We start from the raw sequence: 24,801 nt of genomic DNA, 5'->3' as shown, positions 1-24,801 counted from the left end.
GAGCTCAGCTCAGGGTGTGGCACAGGATGATAGGAACTCAACCCTCCTAACCCAGACACTGTGAGCATCCCCAGGTTGATCCAGGCAGCTCTGCTCTTCCTCTGAAACAAGAGCCCCCACTGGGGCTGCCTAAGCTAGTTTTCCATAGGATAATGTACAGGTGCCTTTCGTTAAACCAGCGGGTTTCAAACTTTTTTTCTCATGCCCCAGTTGAAGAAAATTGTTGATGCCTGCGACCCAACAGAATTTGACTAGAGTGTGGGCTCCAAGGTGGGGTTGCAGATGAGAGCTTTGGGGTGTAGGAGGGGGCTCCGGCTTTGGTGGTGGATCAGGGCTGGGGCAGGAGGCACTTACCTCGAGCAGGTCCTGCTCAGCAGTGCAGTGGGGCGGGGGGGAGGGGAGAGGGGCTAAGGCAGCTTCCTTCATCTCTTGGCACCGCAGACCATGCTGCGCCCCAGAAGCAGCCAGCAGCAGGTTCCCAGCCAATGTTAGTGCAGTGCTAGTGCTCAGGGCTGGGGCAGCATGCAGAGCCCTGTGCACTGTCCCTCCCCCAGGAGCTGGGCCTGCTTCCGGCTGCTTCTGGCACACAGCTCAGTCTGCGGTGCCAGGACAAGCAGGGAGCTGCCTTAGCGCCCCCGCTGGCCACCATGCAGCAATGAGACCCAGTGCCTGACATTCCACGACCTGGTACGAGGTCGCGACCCCACGATTGAAACTTGCTGCATTAAACCATATGGACAATCCCCCTGCGTCCTTTCCCCTTACACATGTAAGGGACACATGGATTCTAATTGGCACACAAGGGCTTTGTACAGCATTAGGACCCAGAGCAGCCCTTTCCCTCCACTGCAGAAGCTGGGAACGGCCTCTCTGTCCCTTCTCAGGCCCTGGAGGCTACTTCTTGGGATGCTGCCGCATCTTTAGGCCAATGCACAGTCTTCAGAGACAGGGGCAGGGTCCTGAGGGAAGAAACTCAAGTCCCCCACTCTGAGAACTGCTGTTCCAAGTAAAGCAGCCAACTCTGCTCCGTGCTCCCAGGGATTCTCAAAGGGGAAGCCAGTTAAAGACCTGAGTGTAGCACACATCCCTCCTCCATGCTGTGGTCCTTGCACACTCCAGGAAGGACTCAGGGAAGTGCTAACCTTATGCACAACTGCATCCCTGCTTGCAAGCATGGCCAAAATGAACAGGCTTGTCCAGCACTGAGTCGGTGGGAAGAAGAGCCCTGCTTGCCGGATGCAGAAAGGGAACCTATTCATACCTTGTACACAGTGGAAAAACTGTCCATCGACAGTTTCTCCAGAAGAAAATAAGGCCCTGATGCTGCTGCCAAGGGCAGCATGACCTGCTGAGTAAGCGCTGCTCATGCCGGCTTGCAGCTTTGATTTACACACCTGACCTTGCCAGGTATCCCAGTATGTTTTGCAGGAGAGTCTATGTGCACCTTGCCTCCTCTCCATCCTCTTCTTTCCCCCTTCTCGTTGGATGGCATCCCACCCCGTCGTTCCTCCCCGTGCTCCCCGCCCCCGTCAACTTTCCTGCCACGTGCGTTGCTCTGGGAAAGGGAAAACACCAGTTCCGGACAATGCAAACACCAGAATCACCTCTTAGAGTCCAACCTGTACAGCCGTTTAATCAACGTAGGCTGTACGTGCATGAGAAAAGGGTGCCTGAATACATTTAACTGTGTGACGTGTTCTCCTCGTCACCTGCTTTTACCCTACAGCCAGAAACTTAAAAAAAGGGAAGTTTAACGTGTAAAGCCCAGTTGCCATCAGCTTGTCCTGGTAATTACCCTCTGGACGTGCTTCTCCTTGTATGAAATGCCTTGACAGCGCACCCTCTAAAGTCTTTGCTGCTTCCCTGATGCCAGAATTCCAAAGCAACGCTGCGTTTAAGGCCTTAGTTCTCCTCTCGCAGACAGCAGCCAAAGTGCCCGCTCCAGTAAGGTCCAGCATCAGGCCGTACACAGACAGCAACTCAGTGCCGGAGTGGCACCAGTGCAGTGGTGCTGTGCTGGAGCAAGGAATCAGACCCTTAAGCCCGAGCAGTGATACAGCCTCTGATACCACCTGCTGTGTCTGCGCCGCGCCATGGCGGACAGGCATCACCAGTACTTGCTTTCCGGTGAAGTTCTGCTCTCGTTGGAGAGTGTGAAAAGCACAGGTCTGTTAGTTCTCCAGGCCTTGCTTTAGCTTAGTGGTGTGGCCCAGGCTCCGCCACGGTACATGGCTCCCGGCCACGGGTTCATGCCTTGGACACAGCAATAATACTTAGCACACCACAAGGGTCTTCAAAGTGCTTTGCACACGGTTGGGGATTAGTCCCCCGAAAGCTCCCCGCAGCTAACAAAAACGTTGTTGTCCGCACTTCGTGGGGAGAGTGGTTGCATGGTCCCAACTGGCGGAGGGAGGCGGTATCAGAGCTGGGGTCAAACACTGGGTTCTCTGGCTCCCGGTTCAAGCCTTTTCCTGCAGTCTGCAGGGTCTAGGAGATCACTTCCTGTCGTACTTTTCAGTTAGTTCTCCTCAAAGACGTCATTGCTGCAATCAGGGCTGTCGTGCTCTCTTTCCTTTGTCATTTCGGCTGCATCAGCCATCGCTGGGGGAGCTCTGATTTTCCTTCTTCCTCTTGCTGACTTCTTATATGCTGTTAACAGGAAGAGGACCACAGGTGTTAGTCACATTGCCATGGACTGTTCAGACCACTATTAATGGTCAACAATTTCTAGGCCCAGACTATCAATTGTGTAAACCAAAATGAGACTTGGCAAACTACAGAGGAATAGAAACAGTGTTAAGTTTTGTTTTAAATATCCACAGACTCAGGTAGCTTAATGAGGATGTATGAAATGCCCTCAGAATACCCTCTGAATCTGAAAAACAGCAGCAGGAGTGGATGAGAAGAAAGTGAACTTGACTCTGAAACAAAAAAGTGAAATAACCAATTGAGTTTTAGGGATGGATTTTTTAGGCAGTCTCAATCCAACCATGAGCATCCACTGTTTGAGGGTGCAATACACCATAGGATAATGCCTTTCATTAAACCAGCTGTTTTCAAACTTTTTTTCTCATGACCCAGTCGAAGAAAATTGTTGATGCCCATGACCCAACATGTGTATGTGTGCATCTCTTTTGTAAGTGTCAAGCCCACACTGGCCTCTAGCAGATCTGCAACTAATTATTTGGTGTATGAAAAATTGTTTGGCACATAAAAAACTGGTGTGTGTCCATTTTGAGGCGTAAAATTCATTGCACAGGCAAAGGTGATCATGAGACGCTAGAACTCTTAGCACTATATGATACTTAATTGTTGACTTAATGCACGTGTACAGAAAGCTGGGCGGTGCATACATCTGCATTTGAGTGCAAAACATGCTTGTTTGCACAGAGTGGGCAATTGTGTGCAAGTAGGCATTTGCATATGCAAAGCTCCTCTTGGCTGTTGGATTTGTGTACACAAATGGAGCCAAGTGCATAATGTTCCTTTTGGATAGCTAGAAATGGGTCTTGGCTCTTGGTAAAGGTGGCCCTTATTTTCTGTGCTGAGTCAGATGCTAAAAGGAAACAGTAAATAGATGAAGAGAAAATTAGAGGCTGGATTTTCACAACATGAAGGTACAAAATGTGTTCCTGAGCTTGTATGCAGAGTTATCACGAAGACCTACAAAAGTCAGTGAACTGCATGAACCGATGCAGATGTGTATTCTACCACCCACCATGCACCCTTCAGAGGAAAATCTGGCACCGGGTTTTACATAATTTCTTTCAAATGTGTTTGTATCACATATCTGTGTAATCTAACCCCCCTCCAAAAAAACTTCACAAAGCACGGCAAACAACCCAGCACTAGCTGGTGGCAGGACCTAACCCCAGAAATGCTTAAATACAGCAAAAATGACTGGGTATCAATAATCCCTGACAGATAGACCTCAGAGGTCTTCTTGGTCTCCAAACTCTGCACAACTGTGCACAATCCTGCAGCCCACCCGCAGGATCCAACCTTTTAAGATTTTCATCAGTGCTGGCATTACCCTATCCACATCTGCCCTTAGTCTGACAGCTTCCAAAGCTCGGGATTTGTTTTTAAGAGGAGCTCTTTATTGTTTGATCAAGTTTTCATTTGCTGCCTTTGTAGGCATCTCAGGAAGGAGGGGAAGTAGGGTAAGAGGTGGCTGTTGCTTGTTATACAATCCCTCTTTAAAGCTTGGGTGACACCTGTCCATACATTTTTCAATTGGTCAACACCGTCCTTTCTTTTCTGACTGCACAAAGAGGGCCACTAGCAAGCCATTTATGATGGAGCAGCATTTACGGCTTGACAGGCCTGCTGCTAGGTCCCTCACCTTGTCAACAGTAATTTTCTGCTTATTCACCTCTAGGAAATACCCGTACAACACATTCCATTGTTAGCAAGGTGATACCTTTATGGCCATGCTCAAAGATCAACAGTGGTTGTGTGAAAGCTTTCTCCAAATGTCAATAACACGTTGTGGAGTATTTTGCTTAGTCTTTCAATCAGCAGTACTTGGTACTGGCTAAACAAACACTACCATTGACACCTATTAGCTTAGGTGGCTCTCTCAGCCACTCCTCTCCCAAGCTGGCTTGGCTAACCATTAGCAAGGGCTTCCCTGTTTACAGATACACTAGTTACCCATGTACAGTGTGGCAGGTCTTATCATAAGGAACCAACTGTATCACCTTGGGCAAACATTTGTGCAGTGTGAAATTCACGTAGTGGAAGCAAACACGCCCACGGTGGGTCAAGGAACAGGGCTGAATGCCCCTCATGTATTTCTCTTAAAATGCTAATTAATCAAGGGTAGGTCACTGGAATAGTTGTAAATGGGGCCTGATCCAAATCTCAGTGAAACAAAACAAAGGAACAGGATGGAGACTATTATAATGCCATTCTATAAATCAGTAGAACATCTGCATATTGTGTGCAATACTGATGGGGGAGGAGGAGTCCAGAGAAGGGCGATGAGAATGACTAGAGGCCAGGAATAATGCCTCTTAAATAGGATAGAAAGGTTGGGATCGTTACTTAGAAGGGAGACGAATAAGAGGTAACATGAGAAAAGCATAAATAGCCATGAATGACCTAGAATAGGGGTGGGCAAGATACAGCCCATGGGCCGGATTTGGCCTGTCAAGCCTTTGGATCTGGCCCACGGCCCGCCCCACCAGGACCCTCAAGCAGGCTGCCTGCGGAAGCGGCTGGCTGCTGGAGCCATGTGCTTCTTTGTACTGTGCATGGGGGAAGGTGGGCTAAGGACTTCACGTGCCACCGCCCCTGGTCTAGAATAATTCAGCCTGGTGGGAGACTGCAGTCCTATATATTGCAGACTCTAGAATCATTTATATGGGTGACAATGTGGAAAATACTAACGCTCTATGGAGGGCAAGGGGATGGATTTGGGGGTGTTGTTTATTAAATAAGCCCCCCTTCAAGCTTAGGTGACTGTCCAAGAGGGGAAACCAGGAGCTTCTGTTCTCCCAGTCTTATAACACAAGAACAAAGGGATGTTTAAAGAAACTGAAAGGTGGCAAAGTCAAAACTGACCTGAGGAAATCCTTTGTCACTCAGGGTATGTCTACACTACCACCCTAGTTCGAACTAGGGTGGTAATGTAGGCAACCGGAGTTGCAAATGAAGCTCGGGATTTGAATTTCCCGTGCTTCATTTGCAACTCCGGTTGCCTACATTACCACCCTAGTTTGAACTAGGGTGGTAGTGTAGACATACCCGCAGTGTGTAATTAGACTGTGGAACTCACTGCCACAGGATGTCTTGGAGGACAAGAGCTCATAAGAGTCAAAGAGCGATTGGCTGTTTATGTGGACAAGAAAAATGTCCAAAGTTATAAGGCTTAATGCAAATAGTGAGTTTTGGAAAGGATAGAAATTTAATGTTTCAAGAGTTAAGCCAATCTGTAACTACTGGTTGTTACAGGGTTTTGCACAATTCTCTGAATCAGCTGAACAGAATATTAGACTAGATGGACCTTGGCTCTGATCCTGTCTGGCAATTCTAATATTCCTATAGAGCAGGCCCATATGGGCTAGTTATTGCTAAACGATAGGAGACTTCGGACAGAGTCTGGCTCCATTGTATTTACTGACGCTCACCTTTTGCAAACAATAGCTCACCCCATTAATATCTCGATCACTCAAAGTTCCAGACCTGGAGAAACTGGGGAGGTCTGTGCCACAATTGTGTTTCTGCTAGGGCTCCCAGGTATCCGGTATTGAATGGGACAGTTTGGTATTTTCCCCTCCTGTCTGGTAAAAAAATTCAGAAAATACTGGACACCTAAAATGTCCAGTACTTTGATTTTCTCCCGGCCAGGAGGTGAAAATCCCAGGTTGTCCGGCTCAATATGGAGGCAGCCTGGCAACCCTAGTGCTTACTGGGTTCCACAGGGGAGCTGTCCGGACCCGCGCACGGAGGCAAGATAGTGGGCAGCTGCCGGCATTGTGTTAGGGCCAAAAAGCCTCACACGTGTGTTTTAAAGGGGGCACGTGTTTGTTGGTTTCAGAAAAAATACCGAACAAAAAAACAATCTGGCAACCCTATTTGCTGCTCACAACATTTGAAAATTAGCCAAGGGGAAAATAAAGCAGGAAAGGAAGAAAAATAAAATGTTGCATTCTCATATGCCCATTTCCCCCTTTGTACTATTATGAGTTTAGGGGTTTTTTTTAATTTCCCCATGTCCATTTGCCACTTGCAAAACTCTGTCCGTACTAGTATGCCACACCCATATCTGGTGTAGGAAGTCTCTTTTGCACCCACGTTACCAGGCAGTGGCAGTACAAGATTTAACCCACAGCACATCTGCCTTGGCTGGGAAGGACCTCCACTAGAGTGCAGGACTGCAGGAATCGGACAGGTCTCCAACTCTTGTAACTTTGGCAGGAATGTCACAGACCGTGACCATGGGTGTCAGGTATAATAGGCAGTGGAAGGCACAGCCTTCCCAAACCTCCAGCCTGGCCCCACCCACACTCAGCCACCAAAACGCCTGCTGTAGGCATACTAGAGGTGGAGTGTTGCTGTCCTGAGCGCCTGCTCTCCCTAGTGCTCTTGGCCAGGGAGGCTGGGGGGTGCACACGCCCACCCTCCCTGCCTCTCCATGGTGGGGAGGTGAGGAGGTAGCTTGGCTCCCATGGGGGGCAGGGCCTCAGCAGAAGGGGTGGAGCTGAGGTGGGTGTTCCCGTAGCCCTACCTTCCATGCCCATAACCGTGACCTACCCAGTTCCTCCATCCTTGATTACTCAAGCCCTCTCCTCTTACTATGCCTAAATAGAGTCATGACCCTGGTTAATGTTGGGGTATGTGACAGCATTTCAAAGAGCAGGGGGATTCATATCAGTCAGACAATGGAAGCCGGGCTCTGTTCTTTACGAGGAGGCCCTCTTTCTGCATACCTGTCATCCCTGGATCCTGCCCTCTTTTTCTTTTCTTTTGCAAGACCTCATCTTTGTTCTCTGTGCACGAATGTTTTCCTTCTGCGCGTTCTTCTTGGTGGATTTCATGTTCATAAGCGGCAGCCTCCTGGACAAATCAGAAAACTGGTCAGTGTTTGGCCCACTCAACCACCCATGACGCATCCTGCTGCCCTTGGAGTCATTCTCACCCCTCACAGCACAGGGCTAAAAAGCGAATTTGCAATTGTTTGTGAATGTCCCAGCGAACCCAGGACTTTGCCCTTCTCTCCTGCCTCTCCCCATAGGAGCTCAAAGCATGTGGCAAGTGTTCAACCCAAGATTTACAAACTGGATGATCAGCGTGGTGTGCTGGAAAGAGGCCCGACTTTCAGCAAGCAATGAGCACTCACCCTTGAAAAACAGCCCCCTTTAATGTTTGCCAAGGTGGGCCCTCCCTGCTTGGTGTATAGAGACCGCTCCCTGCCTTGCTGACCAGTGCTGGCTCATTGTTTCCTTGTGCTCCCCTTTTGTCTTTTCTCTGCCTGCTGTCTCCTGTTAAACTTATTTTATGCTCTTTGGGGTCCATGTGGGTCCAGCTCCAGGACTAGGACTGCCCGGCACTACAATATTATTATTATTATTTTATTATTTATCTTGGCCTAATTGACTCATCCAGCAACACCCTCTCCCTTCTTCAGCACATTCTCCCATCTGGATGCTCTGTGGCCATGTGATGGGTTGTAACCGCGGGCACGACCATCCCAAAGCAGGATGTGGAGATCCTGCTAAAGAAGCCGCCTTTCAGCCAGGCAAACACCAGGTAGTTATAATTGGATGTTCCAGGAAAAGTAAAATATCTTTCTCCTATCTTTGGATGTGCCATATTTCTCCATGAGGTCAATATGTTACCAGCACCGACGAACTACACTAAAGGCAAGGGATACCCTATGGTCTGAGAAAGCCTTTGGTCTCTACAACAGTTATACCACCTGTCTGGCATTTCCTCTGACATATTTGGGCACAGGAAATGATATCAGGCATAGAATCTCCCTCTGTTATTGAGGTGCTGGGAACTAGGATGGGGGATGGATGGGAGAGGTATTTAGGCATCTGCCATCTGAGCAAGGGCGTGACTTCCTTTTGTCTTAGGCCACATCTATAATTATCTGTGGATCAAAGCTCCAGAGGTTAATCTTCGGGAGTTTGATTTAGCATGTCTAGTAAGGACCCACTAAATCGAACTCTGAGGGTGCTCCCATGGATGCTGGTACTCCTGCTCCTTATGAAGAGTAGGGGAAGTTGACGGGAGTGTTCCTCCCATCGATCTCCCACTGTGGGGATGGTGCCAAAGTTTGAATCAATGTATGTCAACTCCAGTTATGCAATTAATGTAGCTGGAGTTGGATATCTTAATTCAAACTGATCCCCTAGTGTAGACCTGGCCTTAGTAATGCAGGACAAATCACACGAGGAAGCAAAAGCAGAACTTCTCTGCAACCCAGAGACAGCAGCTGGGCCCATTCCAGCCTGGGGAAATAGTGTGTGCGTGTTGCCTTTTTTTGGTCTCATTTTCTACTGAAACCATAGCATAGTTTTGTCTTACAGGAGTTGCCTGCTGGGCTCTTCAAAGCGGCCCGGCTCCCACTGACTTTCACCCTTGAAATTCACAGCCTTAAAGAGGAACCAGCTTTGGACTGCTCTCAGTATATGTCTGTCAAAGGAAGCAAACCTCGCTGTCAGATGTGCTGGGCTCCTCGGAGTCCTGCTTCACAGCCTCTTCATCGTCCTCCTCTAGGGAAACAGGAGGGGAAGCGTAACTGATCGGCATTGGCAGTAACAGTTCCTAAATCCCTCACAGGTATTGCACAAAATCAGTCACAGCTCCGGTCACTGATCAGAGCCATGGTCAATGGGACACGGAGACTGATGACCTTTCAAAATGAAAAGGTAAGAAATGCTGGCACAGCTCAGAGCCCGGGGACCAAACCCACCACTAAGCTCCAGCTGCCCCGAGCATCACAGGAGCTGTAAATACTAGTCAGTTACGCTGGATTTAAGGCTGTCTTGCATTGCGCAAGGACACCAAGTAACTGGAGCTTACCAGGGAGTCTGCCGCAGCGCTGAGCTAAGCAAAAGTCTAACCTGGTAATAAACTGGGCTGAGATTTTAGTAGGAGGCCCAAGTGTGTGTGCTTTGGGGGACTGATTTTCAGAATACCAATATAACCGGGGAATATAATTTACAGTAAATTTCCATCAATCAACAAGCAACCCTGTGGCACCTGAGCCCTGGTCTGCACTAAAAAGTTATTTCAGAATAACCTCCCTTATTTCGAAATAACAAGTGGAGCGTCCACACCCCTAAGCCCGTTACTTCAAAATAACAGGCTGGTTATTTCAAAATCTGCGCTCCTGCTTTCCTTGGGGAATAACGCTTATTTCAAAATAGTTATTTTGAAACAGCGTTAGTGTGGACACTCTGCTGCTGCTATTTTGAAATAATTGCTCCCCAGAATAATTCGAAGTAATTGCTCCTCAGTGTTTCCTGGGGCTCTAAGTTGAGGCAGTGTGTCCACAATAATGGAGTCTGACTTGGACTAATTTCGAGGCTCCTCTGTAGTGTGGACATGCTATTTCGATTTTGTTATTTCGGAAGTTATTATTTCAAATTTAGTTATTTTCAAATAATTTCCTAGTGTAGACATGTCCTCAGAGACTAAGGGTATGTTTACACTACAAAGTTAATTCGAACTAATAGGTGTTGGTTCGAATTAACTTTAATAGGGACTACACATACAAACCGCTATTTTGAATTTAAATTGAACTAGCGGAGCACTTAATTTGAACTAGGTAAACCTCATTCTACAAGGAGTAACACCTAGTTTAAATTAAGGGCTGTGTAGTCACTTAATTCGAACTAGTTGGAGGCTAGCCCTTCCCAGGTTGTCCTGGTGGCCACTTTGGGCCAAACCAGGGAAACTCTTCTGACTCCCTCCCAGCCCCGGAGCCCTTAAAGGGGCATGGTCTGGCTACAGTGCTTGTGCCAGTTGCAAGCCTGCCAGCACCAAGCCAGCAGACCCTGCACCTGGCACGGCATGAGCCAGCCACCCGCTGCCACCCAGCCCTCCACCTCTTCCCAGGACCAGGCTGGCGGCTCCCAGGAGCCTGCCTGGGGCCACAAGAGGCGGGTGCCCGCCTGGTCTAGTGCGGACATCGTGGACCTCATCGAGGTTTGGGGGGAGGCCTCCAACATCCACGATCTCCGCACTAGGCACAAGAATGCAGCTGTCTAGGGCAGGATAGCTGCCAGCCTGGCCACCAAAGGCCACATGCGAACCCAGGAGCAGGTTTGCATGAAAATCAAGTTGGTCCAGTGAGACCCCCAACCCTGAGCCCTGAGCTTAGAACATAAGAACATAAGAACGGCCGTACTGGGTCAGACCAAAGGTCCATCTAGCCCAGTATCCTGTCTGCCGACAGCGGCCAACACCAGGTACCCTGGAGGGGATGGACCGAAGACAATGACCAAGCGATTTGTCTTGTGCTATCCATCTCCAGCCTTCCACAAAAAGAGGCCAGGGACACCATTCCTACTCCCTGGCTAATAGCACTCCATGGACCCAATCTCCATGAATTTATCTAACTTCTCTTTAAACTCTGTTACAGTCCTAGCCTTCACAGCCTCCTCTGGCAAGGAGTTCCACAGGTTGACTATGTGCTGTGTGAAGAAGAACTTTCGCTTATTAGTTTTAAACCTGCTGCCCATCAATTTCATTTGGTGTCCTCTAGTCCTTCTATTATGGGAACTAATTAATAACTTTTCTTTATTCAGCCTCTCCACACCACTCATGACTTTATTCACCTCTATCATATCCCCCCTCAGTCTCCTCTTTTCTAAGCTGAAAAGTCCCAGTCTCTTTAGCCTCTCTTCATATATGGCATACCAGATGAGCTGGAGTGGAAATAACAGCCAGGGGGCTGCTCCAGCCTGCCTGTTCCTGGTTAATCAGTTAAACGGTTAAACTTAATGTTTAATCGGTTAACGAATAAAACAGGATTTGACATCCCTAATGCAGGTGTGAAAATGGTAGCCTTGAGGAGGTTTTCCAAGGCACAAATGGGAGTTAAGCATTCAACTGCCACTGATTGCCATGGGAGTTTGGTGCCCAGGTGACCTTAGCGCTTTTGTGTACGAAAGTCTTCCTCTTGGAGTTTACAGCATGCCATTTAAAACAATTGCCATATGCTGCAGACATGTTTAGATGCCCCATTTATAGACTTTACAGTGCTAAGGAGACCAGCACTGTCTGCTCCTGCCTTCTCAAATGTTGCTTTTGCAGCAGAGTTTTTTACCTGGTTGAGCGCCTGGTTCTTGCTTCTGTGCCCTCGGAGACACTCCCACCGGGATCTTGGACTCTGTGGCAGCATCACATGAAGTTCGCTTGCCAGTGGGCTGTCCATGTGTGGAAGTGCCCTGTAACACATGGCAATTGCTGCGTTAGTTACTAACGGGTGGGCAGAACTCCCAGTGCCTTTGTTGCTGGAAATGTTGCCTTCTTCGAAGGCAGTGAAACAATCTGGTGCCCTGCTCCAGCATGGCAGGGAGGATAACTGCAAAGATGCACATCTCCCTCGGACAGCATCAGCTAGGGGCTTTTGAATGTTTGTGGGATACTGTCACAGGCCCTTACTGTCCACTATGCACAGATTGAGCAAGGGGAGTGGCAGGTGCAGGATCTCTCAGTGCATCTTAATCCTAATCCGGAGGAGTCAGACCCTGAGGTTTAGAGTGTGGTTCCTTTCCATGGGCCAGTCAGTCCTTGGTTTTCTCTGAGACTGAGAGCAATGGTGCCATTTAGTGTCTGTATTGGGGGGGTTTGCACTGGGCAAATTGTCCACTAAGTCCAGGACTGGCCCCACCACCCTGTTGCACACCCGGAGGGTCACAGTACTGCCATCAGGTCAGAATGTTCAATACCAGTGCTGCTAATGCCTCTTTAAAACTGCAATCAGCCCAGCAAAGTGACGGCCGCCCACAGCCTCCCTCCAGATACCTCCAGATCAGCGGCACAGCCATGGGTACACGCATGGCCCCACAGTATGCTAACATCTTTATGGCTGACCTAGAACAACGTTTCCTCAACTCCCGTCCCCTTTCACCCCTCCTCTACCTACGGTACATCGATGACATCTTTATGATCTGGACACATGGCCAAGAAACACTGGAGATATTCCACAGAGATTTCAACAACCTACACCCCACCATCAACCTCAGCCTGGACCATTCTACACGAGAGATCCACTTCCTGGACACCACAGTACAAATCAACAATGGAAAATTAGACACCACTCTCTACAGAAAACCCACTGACTCATACAGTTACCTACATGCATCCAGCTCCCATCCAGAACACACCACACGATCCATCGTCTATAGCCAAGCCCTTCGATACAACCGCATCTGCTCTAACCCCACTGACAGAGACCAGAAGCTTCAGGATCTCTACCAAGCATTTATAAATCTCAACTACCCACCCAGAGAAACAAAAAAGCAAATTGAAAGAGCCAGACGAATACCTAGAAACCATCTACTTCAAGACAGACCCAAGAAAACCAACAATAGAACACCACTTGTCATCACCTACAACCCCCAACTTAAACCTGTCCAACACATTATCAATAAACTACAGCCTATATTGGAACAGGATACCATACTCAAAGAGGCTCTGGGAGACAGACCCATAGTCTCCTATAGACAACCACCTAACCTCAAGATGATTCTTACCAACCACCACAGGACATACCACACTAATACCAACCCTGGTACCTTCCCTTGCAACAAACCCCGTTGCCAGCTTTGTCCACATATTCATTCTGCTGATACCATTATTGGACCTAACCAAGTGAGTTATAAGATCAAGAACACATATTCCTGCGCATCCAGAAATATAATCTACGCTATCATGTGCCGAAAGTGTCCGTCTGCTATGTACATTGGACAAACATCTCAGACACTTCGCCAAAGGATTAATGCCCACAAAACAGATATCAGACAAGATCACAAAGAGAAAACAGTTTCTTGCCACTTTAACCAGAAAGGACACTCTCTAAATGACTTAGCCACCTGCATTCTGCTACAAAGACCTTTTACATCTGCACTTGAAAGGGAATCCTCTGAACTGTCATTCATGTTAAAATTCGACACTTACCAACAAGGACTTAACAAGTCTTTGAACTTTCTCACCCATTACCAAGACAGTTTCCCCAATTATCACCTGTAATACCATTAACTCACAAACATCCCACTCTCCCTACCTTTAATATCAGCAATTCACAGACACTTACCTTCCTTCCTCCCCCTTCCCACCCCCCCGCATCCCCCTTCTGTTCTGCAATGTGATTTGTCCTTTTCATATTTGTTCATTTTTTTTAAATTGTATCCTTTGGTATATATGGTTGTGACTACTTTCTTCCACTATTTGATCTGAGGAAGTGGGTCTGGCCCACGAAAGCTCATCATCTAATAAACCATCTTGTTAGTCTTTAAAGTGCTACATTGTCCTGCATTTTGCTCCAGATGCCAGTGCAAGATGTACTCACCAAGGATGCTGCAATGGCCTCTTGCTCTTTGGCGCTCAGCTGCTCCATCTCATTGCTGATGGGCAGTGCTTTGGCCGCACGAAGCTGGCTGCTGGGTAGGTGGGAGTTCTCACACTCTGCTCTTGAGAGCGCGCTGGCGCTCCTGCCTGGCTGAGGAGCGGGGCTTTCTGCTTGGATTGGGCTCGGACTGTCCGCCTCACGCTGTTTGGGGGATGGGCGCCAGCTGGCAGGTTTTAGGTTTTCCCTCCTGCCATAATCGGACAGGTCCAGAGGTGCATCCAGGAGATACCCTCTCGCTGCCTTCTCCCTTTGCTCCGCGTTGTCCCTGTTTCTCCACACACCTTCCCCTTCCACAGGTTCCTGCAGGAGCGACTTCTCTTCTTTGCACCCCACGGTTGTGCTAGGTGGTGGGGAAAGGGGCCTTTCCTCACGAGCAGCCGGAACTGGAGTTGCATTTTGGTCGCCTTCTCTCTTAGCCCTGAATCCTCGCTGATGCTGTTGTGCCAGGAGATACTGGAGCCTCTCTCTGGGTTTAAGAAACTGAAGCTTCCCCTCCAAATGCTGGTCCCGTGTGTACATTACAGCCCCAGGGAGTTCTAAAATGGCAGCTTGCTCATCCCATTCCTCCTGCAGCCTTGTTCTGTCTTCATCCTCTCTGGCCCGGAGCAAGCGGCTTGGTGAGCTAGCGTCCCTATCTGCAGAAGCACAGTTGCTCTTGCGTCCAAACTGGCGCAGAGGGAAATGTTGGTTAAGGAGGCAGAGCTGCTCCTTCCTGGGGGCTAGTTGTAGAGTTTCACAGGACGAAGTGGCTTTGTGGGAATCTGGCTTGTTTGTTCTTAAGCAACTAAAGGAAACAAACAAACAAACAAAGATCATCGACCACAAGTTTCCACACAGGACATCTCACTATCACAGTGCTTCTGTGAGCATCTGCTTTCCATGTGCTGCCACTGACCGGCCCAATGCTCTGCTGATGTAAACTTGCACAGCGCTGTGGAGATCAATGAAGTTCTGACAGTTTACATACACCCAGGCTATGTCTAGACTACAGGCTTCTTTTGGAAGAACCTTTCTTCGGAAGAGATCTCCTGAAAAAACTTCTTCCGGAAGAGGGCGTCCACACACAAAAGTGCATCGAAAAAGCGATTTGCCTTTTCGAAAGAGAGCGTCCACACTGAATGGATGCACTCTTGCATTTAACCTGTTATTACTATAGACAGAGTGGCCACCAGGGCATCTGTGCTTTTTCCTCTTTCCTCTTCTTGTGAAAGAACTCCCTCTTCCCCATCCACACATGCCTTTTTCCGAAAGAGCTCTTTCGGAAAAAGGCTTCTTCCTTGTAGAAAGAGGTTTACCAAAGCCGGAAAATCCCCTCTGTTCTTTCGATTTACTTTCTAAAGAACGGAATTGCAATGTGGACATAACTCAGGTTTTGTTGGAAAAACGGATGTTTTTCTGACAAAACTCTGTAGTGTAGACATACCCACAGTAGGTCCCACATACAGTAATTATAGCTGTGCAAAATCTGTATGTGGGTGTGCAAAGCAAGTAGCTGGGTACACAACTCTGCTGCCTGCATGTCTGCAAAAATGGGTGTGTGCCTACAGGCTGTAGATGGGCCAATCAATTGTGCGCTCAAGCTGATATGAAGAGTCCCACGCACGGCTACAGGCTGGGGGTCGACTGGCAAAGTGGAAGTTCTGCAGAAAAGGACCTGGGGATTACAGTGGATGAGAAGCTGGATATGAGTCAAGAGCGCGCCCTTGTAGCCAAGAAGGCGAACGGCATATTGGGGATGCATTAGTAGGAGCATTGCCAGCAGATCTCGGGTAGTGATTATTTCCCTCTATTTGGCACTGGTGAGGCCACATCTGGAGTGTTGCACCCAGATTTGGATTCTCCCACTACAGAAAGGATGTGGACAAATTGAAGAGAGTCCAGCAGACGGCCACAAAAAAGATTCGAAAGCTGGAGTACACGACTTATGAGGAGAGGCTGAGGGAACTGGGCTAATTTAGTCTGCAGAGGAGAAGAGTGAGGAGGATTTTATAGCAGCTTTCAACTACAAAAGGGGTTCCAGAGAGGATGGAGAGGGGCTGTTCTCAGTGGTGACAGATGACAGAATGAGGAGCAATGGTCTCAAGTTGCAGTGAGGGAGATCTAAGCTGGATATTAGGAAAAACTATTTCACTATGAGCAGGGATGAAGCTCTGGAATGGGTTGCGTAGGGAGGTGGAGAAATCACCATCCTTAGAGGTTGTTAAGGCCAAGCTTGACAAAGCCCTGGCTGGGATGATTTAGTTGGGGTTGGTCCTGCTTTGAGCCCGGGGTGGGACTCTGTGACCTCCTGAGGTCTCCTCAGCCCTAATTGCCTATGATTCTATGTTCCCATGTGTTGGCCTCCATCTCGTCTGCCACGCCAACGATTAACAAGGGGACCTTCAGAACTAAATGGCTCCAGCTAGAGCTCAAGAACCAAGTCTTCCCAGCTGGATCAGATCCTCCATGGACAAAGCCTGGGGGACCTGTATCAAGACGTGAACGAGTGGAGACAGAACATGCAGTCCAGTGGAAGACAGAGCTCTAGGCTGCCAAAACCTGACAGTTTTACATTGCCATTAGAGTCAGTCAGTCAATCTCCTTCCTTCCTTCCTCCCTCCCCGCTCCCTCCAACATACTCATTTGTCCAGTTTTACAGTCACATTGAAGGAGGTCTGAGCAATGGAGGGAGAGGGGGGCGGGCTGTGCAAACTGTGGTCAGAAAACCCTGCCTGTATCCATGGAGTCCTTGCTTGTTACTATTCCTTTGTATTTGGCAGTACCCCTCTTCACTGAGGTTTTGTCTACACTACAGCGCTAATTCAAACTAACTTAGTTCGAATTAGTTAATTAGTTAATTCGAACTAAGCTAATTCGAACTAACGCATCCAGACTAAAAAACTAGTTCGAATTTGCGTTTTGCTAATTTGAACTAGCATGTCCACATTAAGTGGACCCTGAACCGGGGTTAAGGATGGCCGGAAGCAGTGCCGGCAGGGCATCAGAGGAGGACTTAGAGCGTGGAGCTGCTGTCTCAGGCTAGCCGAGGGCTGTGCTTAAAGGGACCCGACCCCCACCCCGGACAGACAGTTCTCAGGGGTTCCCCGCTTGCAAAGCAGTCCTGGCTTGGAGTGCCCGGAGTGCCCACATTGGGCACATCACAGCACTCGGCCATCATACCGGCTGCACTTGCCGCAGGCTGCCATCTGGGGAGAAGGGGCAATTGGGGGGCTGCAGGAGAGCTTCCACCCCCAGAAGCCCGCAGAGCCAGCCCAGTCCTCCCCATCGGGGGCTCGTACCCCATTCCTCCCTCACCTCCTTCCACTTACCCTTCCCTAGCCCCCTTCCTGATGTACAAAATAAAGAAAACATGTGGTCAAAAATAGAATCTCTCTTTATTGCACAAAACTCGGGGAGACTGGGAAAAGGAGGTGGGAGAGGGGAAGAGAGAGTGTGGGAGAGGGGAGGGCAACTAAAATGATCAGAGGTTTGGAAGAGGTCCCATATGAAGAGAGGCTAAAGAGACTGGGACTTTTCAGTTTAGAAAAGAGGAGACTGAGGGGGGATAGGATAGAGGTCTATAAAAGCATGAGTGGGGTGGAGAGGGTGCATCAAGAAAAGTTCTTCATTAGTTCCCATAATAGAAGGACTAGAGGACACCAAAGGAAAGGAATGGGTAGCAGGCTTCAAACTAGTAACAGAAAGTTGTTCTTCACAAAGCAAAGAGTCAACCGGTGGAACTCCTTGCTGCAGGAGGCTGTGAAGGCTAGAACTAGAACAGAGTTTAAAGAGAATAGTGATAGAAATGTAGCCGTGTTAGTCTGGTGTAGCTGAAACAAAATACAGGTCCTGTATTTTGTTTAAAGAGAAGTGAGATAAAGTCATGGAGGTTGGGTCCATAGAGTGGTATTAGCCAGGGGGTAGGAGTGGTGTCCCTGCCCAAAGTTTGTGGAGAGGGATGGCACGAGACAAATGGCTTGGTCACTGTCTTCGGTCCATCCCCTCCAGGGTCCCTAGGGTTGGCCGCTGTCAGCAGACAGGCTACTGGGCTAGATGGACCTTTGGTCTGACCCAGTACGGCCATTGTAAGCTCAGGGCTCAAGGTTGGGGGTCTCAGTGGACCACCTTGATTTTCATGCACACCTGCTCCTGGGTGGCCAGGCTGGCAGCTTTCCTGCCCTAGCCTGCCACTTTCCTGTGCCTAGTGTGGAGGTCGTGGACGAGGTCCACGATGTCCGCACTAGACCAGGTGGGTGCCCGCCTCTTGCGGTCCCGGGCAAGCTCCCGGGAGCCGCCAGCCTGGTCCCGGGAAGAGGGGGAGGTCTGGGGGGGCATCGGGTGGGTGGCTCGATCCGTGCCAGGTGCAGGGTCTGCTGGCTGGGTGCTGGCAGGCTTGCACCTGGCACGGGCATCGTAGCCAGCCCGTGACCCTTTAAGGGGTCCGGGGCCGGGAGGGGGGGCAATAGAGTTTCCCTGGTGTTGGCCAGAGTGGCCACCAGGGAAAGCTGGGGAGGGCTAGCCTTCCACTAGTTCGAATTAAGGGGCTACACACCCCTTAATTCGAACTAGTAAGTTCGAACTAGGCTTAGTCCTCGTAGAATGAGGTTTACCTAGTTCGAACTAAGCGCTCCGCTAGTTCGAATTAAGTTCGAACTAGCGGAGCGCTAGTGTAGCGCCTATCAAAGTTAATTCGAACTAACGTCCGTTAGTTCAAATTAACTTTGTAGTGTAGACATACCCTGAGAGCCCACCCAAGCTTGGCTTTCGCTGTGGGAAACTCACAGACTCTGTCTCAGCCCTAATCGCCACCGAAGTTAACGAGCCAGGAGGAGCTCAGAGTCTGCTGTGATGAGCCACGAAGAATAGCCAGGTGGATTCGACAAAGAATAATGGATTCTCTGTCCTGTGCTCAGATCTTTGTGTGGTGACGGGAGAGCTCTGGGTTCACTTGGATGCTATCTGCCATTCTTGATGTGCCCAACTGCAGACGACCGGAGATACTTGAAGAGAACGCTCTCCAGGGGCCTGACTCCTCTCATTCGCCCTGGCGTAGGTAAGGAGTAAACCCACCAAGGCTGACCGACTGATCGTAACATAGCGTAAGAACCAGGCTCCTGGGCTACATCGACACTGCAGGCTTCTTGCACAAGAACCATTTTGCAGAAGACTTCTTGTGCGAAAGGTCTTCCACAAGACCGCGTCCACACTGCCATGTGCTTTTGCGCAAGGGATGTGCTTTTGCACAAGAGCATCCATGGCAGTGTGGATGCTCACTTGCGCAAGAAAGCTTTGATGGCCATTTTAGCCATAGGGGTTTCTTGCACAAGAAATTCATGTTGCCTACCTACACTGCCTTCTTGTGGAAGAGCTCTTGTGCAAGAGGGCTTATTCCTCGTGGAGAGAGGAATAACTCTTCTGGAAGAAGCCCTGTTTGTCAGATTTCCTGCCCAGTTTGCTAGAGTCACAAGGTTTAGAAGCCTCAGCCAAGCCTAAGCTCTAAACTGTGTGAAATTTGGCTCTTCCAGGTTCAAAGACCATGGTGGGGCTTATGTGCTGGCTGGAAGAACTGGCTTGGGATGGGGAGAGAAGAGAGAGAAGTAAAAAGAAAACTCACTGATGACACAACAGCTGCTTGGTACAAACAGCAGAGCTGTCAGCCTCTTTGGGCCCCGGGGCAGGATAGGAGGAGCCCTGGTTCCACACTCCCGGAGGGGGCGGGGCCAAAGGTAGAAGGGGCTGGGCAAGGACAGAAAGGCGGAGCTGAGGGCAGCCGGTCCTTAGTGCTGCCCAGAGTGCATGGCTCGGCGCTCCAATGTGGTGTTCTGGTGGTGATTTAAAAGGCCTGAGGCTTCAGCCACCAGCAGCGGATTGCTGCTTTGAATTGTCAGGTGCTGGGACAACTGCACCTTTGCTCTCCCTCTTGTTGGGTCTGGATACAAAGCCCTTGACATCAGTGGAGAATTCTTCCATTGAGTGCAGTGACTCTGCATCAGGCCGAAGGAGAGCGTGATGCTGGAGATGTATCAGTACTGAGATGCTGCTACTCACGCCTCACGGCTGGGGCTGCGCTCACACTCCAGGAACAGGGAGGGTTTTCTTGCCGGCGGTGATGTTGCTCTCCTGGCAGAGATGATTTCCGGGAGGCACGGTCTGGCCCCAGCTCTGACCAAGGCGATGGTCCCGTGCAGCTGGTTAGCTATCCTCTGGGAAGTCTAAAGGCAGAAGAGGAAAATGTGCATTTCCAGGGTTTAAAGCTCAGTTTTCTCTAAGGGCTCTCAGACATGCTCCCCAGTTGAAAGGAGTCTAGCTGGCTAGAGAACAATGGCAGCAGAAAACCCTGCTCTTTGTTAGTGATGATACATGTTCTCTTATATCAATTTACATTTAAGAAGTGATTAATTTATTGTTAAGTTTCCAATGAACAACTGAAGGCTTCTTCAATACAGTGTTGGAATTTTAAATAATGAGCTGCCATTTATTTCCCCCAGAAGGCTCCATTACAATGCAGCATCATGTTTTTCAGCAGGTCCTACTTTATTCCTTATTTTCCAGCTGCATTGACTTACAGACCAGGCAGTCATGTGACTTGTCTAAGGTCATGCCAGGAGTTAGTGGCTTAGCCAAGATTCTTAGATTCTTTGTCCTTTGGTCAAATCATTAGACCCCCATTTGCATGAGCTTGACTCTGATCAGTACAGAATGAGCTTTCTGCTGTTGTGAAAAGGCTCTGAATAATCCTTTACTCTACATTTTTGCCTACCGGCTTTGACTCCAGCGTCTACTGTTATATCTTCATTAACTACTGTAATCTCCCATCTGCAATCTCACCAAAACCACTAAAGGGGAAGGTTGAATTAAGATATGCAACTCCAGCTATGTTAACTATGAAGTGGAGTCGACGTACCTTGATCTGAGTTTCCCTGCTGTCCCCATAGTTTCCCTTAGTCCTTGCAGGAGTCGGAGTAATGGCTGCTGGCGGGGCACCCCTATGAGTTTGATTTAGAGGGACTGTACTAGACCTGCTAAATTGAACTCCAGAAGATCAATCATCGCAGCCTAGTGAAGACCTGGTCTGAATTCTTATCACTGGATCCTGTGCCAGAATTAAGCATGCATATGACTGCCAACTTGTTTCCACTATGCCAAGGATCAATGCTGCAGTGATCTATCCACTGGCCATCAATTTATCAATCTCTGAGTGCTCTCCTGTCGATGCCGGTACTCCACCAGGATGAGAAGAGTAGCCAGCATCGATAGTGGAGCAGCCTCCATGACCTTACTGCACAGAAAACATTTTGATAAGTACATTGACTTCCGCTATTTGCATACCTGAAGTCATCTAGCTTAGACTGACGGTGAGCGTTAGTACAGACAAGGCCTGAGTTTTTACTGGGGGACTCAGTGTTATGGACCCTGAACTCTGGGGGCACGAAGCCTGGCTCTCCATCGCACTGAGCCCTCTGCTGAAATGCACTTTCAGTTTCAAAGTGGTAGAAGATTAGGAAAGATGCGAGCTCAAACCAGACAGCAGGGATTCCCTGCCTCTGAAAATATCCCACAGGGCCAGGCTGTTCCCCTGTCTGGGACTGTGCACTATTCCTATGCTTCAGTCCCAAGAGATTTCCCTATATAGGAGAGGAGCCAGTGTGAGCTGAAGAGGATTGGATGCTGTCACAGGATAATGGTCAAACTGCTGCTAGGCAAGTCCTCAGGCTCTTACAAAATATAAACGTGAAAGCAAAGCAGAGCCGTCGACTTGATCAGCAGGAGACACAATAAGAGACTGTTCCCTTTCTAGTTCTGCCAGTGATGTACTGAATGACCTTGTGTAATTGCCACCAGGCAGATCTGAACCTGGGACCTCTGTATAGGAGCCTCTACCCTCTGAGCTAAAAGCCAACTGGCTCCCAGCCCATGCTATAGAGGTCTCTTGAGCTTAACTGTTGCTGTGGTCTAGGTACCACTTGCATTGCTCAGTAACCACACTAGGGCTATGTCTACACTGGCGGCTTCTTGTGCAAGAAGTCTTGCGCAAGAAAATGTCCACACTGCCATGTGCGAGCTGTGCTTTTGCGCAAGAGCACCCATGGCAGTGTGGATGCTCTCTTGTGCAAGAAAGCTCTGATGGTCATTTTAGCCATAGGGCTTTCTTGCGCAAGAAATCCCTGCCGAGCGTCCACACTGCCCTCTTGCGCAAGAGCTCCTGCGCAAGAGGGCTTACACCTGTTAAAAAAGAGCATAGCTCTTATGCAAGACGCCCTCTCTTACCACGCCGTACTGTAATTCTTCTTGCGCAAGAGCAGGCGGGCCGTGTGGACACTCTGTGGATGCTTGTGCAAGAATGGCCATACTTGCACAAGAAGGCGTGAGTGTAGACATAACCTTTGTGTGTGGGTTACACATGTCAAGTCATTTCACCCCACGTTTTCATTCCTCATCCCCTCTCTTTCGTAGCTTATCCAACTTGAGGAGGACAGACGGACAGTGCTAGGTTTTCCCAGGGAACTCTTACCATTTCCAGAGCACGTGCTTCTTGGAGAACAGGACTTGGAGAAATCCGCTTGCCCAGAGAACTTCTCTGTCCTGCAGACTGCTCTAAAAATAAAGGCAACAACCAGTCATTGCACAAGCTATGCAGCAGTCTGTTACAGCAGTTCTGCATTTTCCCCCATCTGTTCCATTTGCACGTGGTGCTACAATACAGCAGTCTAAAAAATCGGGCCAACAAATCTGCTCAAGGAGCCATGAAAAACTGTCATGGCACCAAGCGCTTCCTAACAAAGATTTTTAAGTATCTGGGGCCAAATTTTCTGTCAGACTGAAGCCAGCTCTTGAATTTGTATGCTCACTTTTGCCTGTGCAATTGACAGTAGAAGTGGGGGAAGGGAAGGAACAAAGCGCACACAGAGGTGTTTTGTGCGTGCACACCAGTGGCCTGGTTGGTTGTGCAAAAGGCTGCCTACACACTGTGGCTGTGTCTACATTGGCAAGTTATTCTGGAAAATCAGCCGCTTTTCCGGAAAAACTTGCCAGCTGTCTACACTGGCCACTTGAATTTCCGGAAAAGCACTGACGATCTCATGTAAAATCATCAGTGCTTTTCCGGAAAAACTATGCTGCTCCCGTTCGGGCAAAAGTCTTTTTCCAAAAAACTGTTCCGGAAAAGGGCCAGTGTAGACAGCACAGTAGTGTTTTCCGCAAAATAGCCCGATCGCGAAAATGACGATCGGGGCTTTTTTGCGGAAAAGCGCGTCTAGATTGGCCACGGACGCTTTTCCGGAAAAGCGTCCTGCCAATCTAGACGCGCTTTTCTGAAAATGCTTTTAACGGAAAACTTTTCCGTTAAAAGCATTTCTGGAAAATCATGCCAGTGTAGACGTAGCCTAATAGTGGCATGCCTGGTCCGGGGTGGGGGTACAATCAGCCGCATGCATAACAGTGGGCGTCTGGATTTGGAGGCCAGTGCTGAAAAGGGAAACTCTTTGTCTCACTTTTGGTTCTGGAAGGAGCCCTAAGGACTCTCTGCAAGGAGGCTGCCAGGAACAAAGGGAAAAGACTCGCCTGCCCACACATCACCTGTGATGGATGACCCCGGGGCATCTCAGAAGAATATTTTCCTTTGAAGTACTGCTGCTCATAGAATCATAAGGTTGGAAGAAACCTCAGGAGGTCATCGAGGCCGACGCCCTGCTCAAAGCAGGACCAACCCCACCTAAATCATCTCAGCCAGGGCTTTGTCAAGCCAGGACTTAAAAACCTCTAGGGATGGAGATTCCACCCCCTCCCTAGGGAACCCATCCAGTGCTTCATGACCCTCCTAGTGACATAGTTTTCCCTAATATCCAAGCTAGACCTCCCCCACTGCACCTTGAGACCATTGCTCCTTGTTCTGCCATTTGTTGCCATTGAGAACAGCCTCTCTCCAGCCTTTTTGGAACCTCTTTGGTAGTTGAAGGCTGCTATAAAATCCTCCCCTCAGTCTTCTATTCTAAATTAGCCCAGTTCCCTCAGCCTCTCCTCAGAAATCATGTGCTCCAGCCCTCTAATCATTTTTGTTGCCGGCTGCTAGATTTTCTCCAATGTGTTCACATCCTTTCTGTAATGGGGGGCCCGGAATGGAAGCAATACACCAGATATGGCCTCACTAGTGCCAAATAAAGAGACCTTCCCCTTTCCACCCCCTGACATCCCCAGAGACCAAGTGTGCTTTGAGCCGGAGCACCTGCTGCGAGCTAGCATCCTTATAAAATGGGCAGAGCGCACTGAGTGAGCAGCAGAGGGAGTTTGCCTGGGAAGCGTCTGAGAGGAGCTCAGATGAGTGTGGCAGTAGTGTTGTGAGCCGGTGGGGTGAGTGTCCAAGTGCCTGTCTACCTGTCTTATCTACTATTCTCCATGCAATTCCATGCAAAGCAGACACTATGCTCCAGATTAATGTTCATTGCGGGGTTCTGTTTAATGTTCATTGCTCCTGTTTCATTGGTCCTTACACGCCCTCTGCTGGAGCCAGCAGTATATACCTTCTGCCAGTGGTTGGCCAGGCTGTTCATGGTACCCGTCTTCTGCGTCTCTGCTAGCTGCTTTGTCTGTGCTGGGTTTCCAGCTGACGGGGGAGAGTAAAGCCAATGGGGAGTCGGGGGTGGAGCTGCTTTCTCTGGAGAGGGCTCTTTGGTGCTTTGTTCGGTCCCTGTTGCAATGCAAAGGAATGGAAAATGAGGTGAGACGGAAAC

General features: G+C 49.1%; 1 protein-coding gene across 4 annotated transcripts in view; it reads right to left on the bottom strand.

Annotated features, from left to right (window-relative positions):
• Positions 1-1,594: 1,594 nt before the first annotated feature.
• The window catches only part of RBBP8NL (RBBP8 N-terminal like), a 65,357-nt gene continuing 42,150 nt past the window's right edge, over positions 1,595-24,801 (bottom strand). For all 4 annotated transcript variants that reach the window (XM_006126203.4, XM_025186164.2, XM_014575086.3 and 1 more), the window contains 8 exons: positions 24,592-24,758; positions 22,587-22,669; positions 20,123-20,286; positions 14,036-14,879; positions 11,789-11,909; positions 9,166-9,227; positions 7,437-7,563; positions 1,595-2,649 (listed from right to left, as the gene is read on the bottom strand). In XM_006126203.4, the coding sequence (XP_006126265.3) occupies positions 2,519-2,649; positions 7,437-7,563; positions 9,166-9,227; positions 11,789-11,909; positions 14,036-14,879; positions 20,123-20,286; positions 22,587-22,669; positions 24,592-24,758 (1,699 nt within the window). In that variant the 3' untranslated portion in view covers positions 1,595-2,518. The remainder of the gene's footprint in view (positions 2,650-7,436; positions 7,564-9,165; positions 9,228-11,788; positions 11,910-14,035; positions 14,880-20,122; positions 20,287-22,586; positions 22,670-24,591; positions 24,759-24,801) is intronic.

Source organism: Pelodiscus sinensis, chromosome 18 (genome assembly GCF_049634645.1).
Source record: "Pelodiscus sinensis isolate JC-2024 chromosome 18, ASM4963464v1, whole genome shotgun sequence".
Lineage (NCBI taxonomy): Eukaryota > Metazoa > Chordata > Testudines > Trionychidae > Pelodiscus > Pelodiscus sinensis.
This window is presented reverse-complemented; position numbering and strand designations above follow the sequence as displayed.